Genomic DNA, 7500 nt, shown 5'->3' with positions numbered 1-7500 from the left:
GCATCACAGGCGTGAAGTTGGCACCCGCACTTCTGACGTCACAAGCCGCCTTCCGCTCGAGGAGCACAGCCACGCCCTCGCGCCCTCTGGCCCTCGAGGCGGCGATGGCCTCCCCCAAGGGGTTCCGACCGATCTCGCTGACAACAGCGTCCATCCTCTCCAGCCTGGTGAATGTAAACAAAGCATGACGTCATCATGGGATGAAAAGATGGGAATGGTGTGGTAAAGAAAGCGAGGTTAGTTTAGCGCAGTGATTCTGAAGTAAGGGGAGGGATCTGTGGTCGGTAAAGGAACCCACTGGAGAAAGATTTTTATTCTTGTGCATTGAACTATTGGTTATCCATTTTGAAAATACCAAAGTGGCTCCGCCCACGGTAGAGCGGCCAGGGTGCCGATCTTCTTGTTCGTCACGGTGTGTTCGTTTACCGCCGGCAACCCCCGATTAACGATAAATCATTTTTACTTCAAATGACAATGCCGTATATATGCATTATCAACCACATTCTCGATATTTTCATCACATATTTACCGACGACAAACTTCACCATGTATGCACTACCGAAAAAACTCTCAAAGGCAAAGGCTCTTCCGCTATAAGAGATTTCTAGTTATTCGGCGGGAAGTTCGTTTTATTTTCGTCAAACTTTCCTCTTTCTCTCTCTCTCTCTCTCTCTCTATATATATATATCTTTATATATATAGATATATATATATATATATATATATATATATACATATATACATATATATATATATATTTATCAACCCCAATTAATTTTAATTCTAAGCCATCAACGTCAAGTAATTCGAGGAGGTATACATGCAAAAAAAATGATACGTGGTCAAGCTAAGGACTCGAACCTTTGCTAGCACGTAACAAGTGACAGTGACTTAGCCCAATGTAACGTGATAATAAAGGTTCCAGTCCTTAGCTTGACCACGTATCAATTTCTACATGTATGATTTCTCGAGTTACTCAACATTGATGGCCTAGAATTAAAGTGAATTGTGGCTGATTAATGTAAATCTGTTCACTGGGACCCACTGAGCGTTGTACACACACACACACACACACACACACACACACACACACACACACACACACACACACACACACACACACACACACACACACACACACACACACACACACACACACACACACACACACACACACACACACACACACACATAGAAAATAGAAACTGATGAGGACTGTGAAGCACTGCAAGAAGACCTAAATAGGGTATGGAACTGGAGTCAGAAATGGGAAGTGGACTTTAATACTAAGAAGTGTAGCATAATGGAGTTTGGAAAAAGCAAAAACAGAATATCAGGAAAATATACAATTGGAACCAAAGAAGTAAAGAAAGTAGGATCCGAAAAAGATTTGGGAGTAATTATCACGAACGACTTGTCCTATGATATACAGATTAACAAAATTGTCGGGGAGACTTACAACTTACTAAGATCAATAAAAGTGGCGTTTACATACTTGGACGAAGACATGATGAAAAAAATATTGGTTACATTGATAAGGCCTAGATTAGAGTATGCAGCGACATTGTGGTCCCCCAGTACCAAAAAGAATATAAAGAAAATAGAAAGAATCCAAAGAGCAGCTACAAAAATGGCACCTGCACTTGCAAACCTATCATACGAGGAGAGATTGGCTAAACTGGAGTTACCGACACTGGAGCAAAGGAGAGAGAGAGGTGACCTATTGACCATCTACAGAATCATGAAAGGCACAGAGGTACTCGATAGTGAGAACTTACTTAACTGGGACAAAAGAAACACAAGAGGACATGGAAAGAAAATAAAAAAACATAGCTATAGAAGAGAACTGAAGAAAAACAGTTTTCCTCATAGAGTTTTAGACACTTGGAACAAACTGGACAATGGAATAGTATGCGCAAAAACCATTCATGAGTTTAAAAACAAACTAGACACTGCAAGATACAAAGGCGGGACATCACGAGCATAGCTCCCCTTCCCGCAAAATACAACTAGGTAAATACAACTAGGTAAAATAAATACACGCACGCACACACACACACACACACACACACACACACACACACACACACACACACACACACACACACACACACACACACACACACACACACACACACACACATATATATATATATATATATATATATATATATATATATATATATATATATATATATATATGTGTGTGTGTGTATATATATATATATATAATGTATATATATATATATATATATATAACACATATATATGTATATATATACATATATATACATACATATATATATTTATATATAAACATATATATACACACACATATATATATACATATATATATATGTATATATATATATATGTGTGTGTGTGTGTGTGTGTGTGTGTGTGTGTGTGTGTGTGTGTGTGTGTGTGTGTGTGTGTGTGTGTGTGTGTGTGTGTGTGTGTGTGATTCACCTTGGTCTTTGGATCACGTGTTGGATTCGTGATCGACAGCTATTTCCCTCGCGGAAGAGAACTCAGAGCTTGTATGACCGATCTATGGGTAATGCTATGACCTTACACGCACACACTCCCCGAATTCCCCTCCCACGAGAGTTGGAGTAACGACTCGAAGCGCAGCGGTACTGAAATAATTTCAGCCCTGTGTGTGTGTGTGTATTTGTGTGTGTCTTTGTCTTGTATCACGTGTTGGACTCGTGATTGACAGTTTTTAACATCCCGGATGAGAGCTCAGAGCTCGTATGATCGATCTATGGCTAATACTGTGACCTTACACGCACACCCAACTCCCCGCCCACGAGAGTTGGAGTAACAACCCGCAGCGCAGCGATACTGAAATTATTTCAGCCCTGGGCAGGATTCGATCCCGGTCCGCCGTAGTGGCAGGTGAGAATTCTAACCACCGCGCCACGAGGTTGTGGTTGTGTGTGTTTACCTAGTTTGTGTGTATTTACGTCTTCATATCTCGTTTTATCTAGACTGTTTTTAAATTCGTGTATCGTTTTTGCACACACCACATTTTCATCTAATTGTTCCAAACGTCTATTATCCTGTGCGGAAAGCTGTTCTTTTTCAGGTCTCTTCTATAACTGTCTTTCTTGATTTTCTTTCTGTGTCCTCTAGTATCCCTACTATCCCATTTTATGAGATCTTCTCTATCAATAGTTTCTATGCCTTTCATGATTCTATAAATAGTTATCAAGTCTCCTCTCTCTCTTCTTTGCTCTAATGTCTGTAGCTCAAGTTTTGCTAGTCTCTCCTCATATGATAGTTCTGAGAGTGTTGTGCCAAATTCGTAACTGCTCTTTGTATTCTTTCAAGTTTTGTTATACTTTTTTTTTTTTTTTTTTTGTACTTGGTGACCACGTCGTCGCCGCATACTCCAATCTTGGTCTTATCAAAGTAACTAGTATTTTCTTCACCAATTCTTCGTCCAGGTATGTAAACGCCACTTTGGTTGTTCTTATTAAATTATAAGTTTCTCCAAAATTTTGTTTATATGTTTCTCGGGGGACATATTATTCATAATAATGGCTCCCAGGTCTCTCTCATTTTCTACTTTTTTAATTTCTTACTCTCCCAATTTATATGATTCCACTATTCTTATTTTGCTTCTTCCAAATTCCAATATACTACACTTCTTAATATTGAATTCCATCTCCCACTTCCTATTCCATTCCCATACTTTATTGAGATCACTCTGCAGCGACTCACAATCTTCTACAGTGTTCACTTTTTTAAACAATTTTGCATCGTCCGCAAAGAAGCTCATATAACTTTCAATGCCTTTATCCATTATTTGGGTCAGAACTGTTCCTTGTGGAACTCCACTAATCACTTCATCCCAATTAGTGTATTTGTCTCTTATCACCACTCTCATTTTTCTTTCATGCAAGAAGTCTTCCATCCACTTCAGCAGTTTACCCTGTATTCCTCCTGCAGTTTCTTATTTCTTTAACAACTTCTTATGTGGCACCTTATCAAAAGCTTTTTTCAGGTCTAGAAATGTACAATTAGCCCATCCATCTCTTTCTTTTATTACAACTATTAGCCTTAAATAGAAACACATTAAGTTTGTGACGCATGATCGTCTTTGTCCAAATCCAAATTGCCTTGGATTTAGTACGTTTTTTTTGTTTTGTTTTTTTTCCAAATGCCTTACCCATCTAATTTTGATCATTCTTTCACAAATTTTAGCTACCGTACTTGTAAGAGAGACCGGTCCCTAGTTAGTAGGGTCTTCCTTGTTTCCCCCTTTATATATTGGTACTATATTTGCTCTTTTCCAATCTTCTGTAACTTTTCCTTCTTTCAATGAACTGTATTTTGTCTGTTAGTTCATTCTTGCATTCTCTCAAAATTCATTTTGCCATTTTATCTGGTCCATGCGATTTTCTGACATAGAGATTACTCTAGTGATTCATTATTTCATTCCTTGTTACTTCTTTCTTTTTCATAGGGGGGACTTTATCCTCCCACTCGATATCTCTAGATTGTATGTTCTCCCTCGTAAACACCGATTTAAAATGCTTGTTCATAACTTCTGCCATTTCTATTCCCTCTGTGTATTCAACTCCTACTTGTCGTAGTTTCTCTAATTCTTGTTTGTTTTTCAGTTTATTGTTTACAAATCTGTAAATTAGTTTTGGTTGATCTTTACATTTTTCTATGACATCTTTTTCGTGTTTTTTTTTTCTTCTCTGCACACTTGTACATATTGATTTCTATAACTAGTATATATTTTCCATTTTTCAGGTCTTTTGCCTTTTTTCCATTTTATCCAAGCTTTATCCCTTATGTCTTTTACCTCGCTACATATTTTGTTGTACCAGCACTTTACAAACCCTTTTTCTTCTTTTGTCTAGGAACATACTTTTCCACTCCTTTATAAAAATTTTGTCAAAATATTCCATTTCTCTTCTTTTTTCCTCCTTGTGTATCCTTTCCCAGTCTGTTTTTTTTTTTTTTTTTTTTAAGAATTATCTTATTAAATAAAATAAAAAAATCCATAAATCAATCTTCACTTTTTATATGGTTTATTTTTTTCCATGTATTTTTCCTCATTTAGTTCCAGTTCAACCAATATGTGGTCACTTTCACTTATTGGTGTCTTATATTCAATCTTGTCCACTATTTCAGGTTCTGATGTGATTATTAGGTCCAGTCTCGATGGTTAAAGAAAATGGAGAAAAGTGGGAAATAAGCCAGTTGTTGTTTGCTGACGACACTGCGCTTGTAGCAGGATCAGAATAGGGATTGATGAAGTTAGTGACAGAGTTTGAGAAGGTGTGTGAGAGAAGGAAGCTGAAGATAAATGTGGGCAAAAGTAAGGTGATGAGATGTGCAAGGGGAGAGAGTGACAGCAGGCTGAAAGTGAGCATTAAGGGAGAGAGACTGGAGGAAGGGGATAGTTTTAGATACTTGGGTGCGAATGTGGCACGAAAGGGAGGAGTGGGGATGAAGGTAGAATGTAGATTGAGAGAAGCGAGTAGATACCTTGGTGGATTAAAAAGTGTAATGAGAAATAGACATCTGGGAATGAATGCTAAGAGGAGGTTATATGAAGGAGTAATTGTGCCAACAGCACTGTATGGGGCAGAAACATGGAACATAAGAGAGGAAGAGAGAAGGAGTTTGAATGTGTTTGAGATGAAATGTCTGAGAAGTATGATAGGGGTTTCTATGCTAGATAGAGTGAGAAATGAGGAGGTGAGGAGTAGAACAGGGGTGGAAAGGGAGTTGGGAGATAGGGTTGATGAAAGAGTATTAGGATGGTTTAGACACATGGAAAGAATGAGTGAAGAAAGATTAGTAAAAGAGGTGTGGAAGGCAGAGGTGGAAGGAGTGAATATGAGGGTGCGTCCTAGGATGAGATGGTTGGATGGTGTAAAAGGGGCTTACAAAAGAGAGGAATGTCTTTTGAGGAAGGACGGGAGAGGACAGAAGATGGGGGTGAATGGAGAAGGGTTGTATATGGCTGATGCTGTGATACATGAATGGGGAGTGGGTGGGGGATGGGGGTGAGAAAGTATGTATGAGAAATAATTTGACGCAGCCCGAAGGGATTTCTCCCTGTCTTCTCATTTTCTGCATGAGGGGACGGAGAGGGGGGGGGGGGGGTCACCGAATAAATAAAGTGGCTTTGCTGTGGATGTGCTGTGTCTTGCGGCACTGCCTCTGACCCAGGGCAATGGACAGGATGCAGGGTTGACCCATCATCATGGAGGTGCCAAGATGAGAGGGAGGGAGGAGGGTGGAGGGGAGTGGAGTATGTAGGGAATGGAAAGGGTGGGAGTGGTTTCTATGCCTTTTTCTTTTTAGCTACCCCCCGTGTAAGGGGGAAAAGCCTTTGGTATATGTGTATATATATATATATTATATATATATATATACATGTATACATATGTATATATGTATATGTATATATATATATATATATATATGTATATATATACATATATATATATGTATATATATATATATATGTATCTATATATATACATATATATGTATATTTATGTATATATATATATATATTTATGTATATCTATATAAGTGTATATATATATATATTTGTATATATATGTGTACACATGTGTGTATATATATACAAGTATGTATATACATATATGTGTGTGTGTATGTATATATATATATATATATATATATATATATATGAAAACTAGTATGTTATAACACATTTGTAAAAGATCACTGTTAACCCACTATCGGAGAAATAATAACGGAAAGTACAGAGAAACTGTATATTTCGACTACTCTCTGTAGTCCTCTTCAGCAGAATGCTTACATAAGGTTAAGGTACAAGTATATATGAAGAAATGAGGGGGTACATAGAAGGGGATGAGGAAAGTGGGGGGGGGCTCAGGTCACATGCCCTTGAAATGGTCGGGTCAAAGTAGGACAAGGGGTGATATTTTGTCCAACCGCTTTAGCCATGATCTTGTTGACCGCTAACTTGGTAATACAATCTGGGGGCCACTGGCCTTTAGAGGTATTAAAGTTAGGATAATGTTTTATTAGAGAAGATTCTACAAATTTTCTTCTATAGCTACAGTGTGATTTATAAATAATTGATGCATTATCCCAATCTAATCTATGGTCTTTTTGGCTGGCATGAAGGAACACAGCGGAGTTAACTTGTCCATATTTTATGGAGTTTTTATGTTCCTTTAATCTCGTGGACAAATTCCTGCCAGTCTGGCCCCAGTAAACATCATCACAGGCTTTACACGGCAATTTATATACCCCGGAGTTTTGGTCCACATCATCCCTCCGGTGTACATTAACTACCTTTCTAAAAATGCTGTTTGGATAATTGTAAATAAATTTGATTTGATTATCAGGTAGAAGTTTGGAGACCGAGTTGATAGAATCATTAAATGGTACAATGATGTTATTGTTACCCCATTTAAACTTCTCCCTGGAGTTACTTGGCTTATAAAAGTTTTATTTGGCTTTATGTAG

General features: G+C 37.9%; 1 protein-coding gene across 3 annotated transcripts in view; it reads right to left on the bottom strand.

Moving 5' to 3' along the window:
* The window catches only part of LOC143024156 (uncharacterized), a 151823-nt gene that overhangs the window by 6925 nt on the left and 137398 nt on the right, over window positions 1-7500 (bottom strand). For all 3 annotated transcript variants that reach the window (XM_076182946.1, XM_076182944.1, XM_076182945.1), the window contains one exon: window positions 1-164. This exon is cut by the window's left edge and continues 76 nt beyond it. In XM_076182946.1, coding sequence (XP_076039061.1) covers window positions 1-164 — 164 coding nt within the window. The remainder of the gene's footprint in view (window positions 165-7500) is intronic.

This window comes from Oratosquilla oratoria, chromosome 3 (assembly GCF_046742065.1).
Source record: "Oratosquilla oratoria isolate Oo_2021 chromosome 3, ASM4674206v1, whole genome shotgun sequence".
Classification (NCBI taxonomy): domain Eukaryota; kingdom Metazoa; phylum Arthropoda; class Malacostraca; order Stomatopoda; family Squillidae; genus Oratosquilla; species Oratosquilla oratoria.
This window is presented reverse-complemented; position numbering and strand designations above follow the sequence as displayed.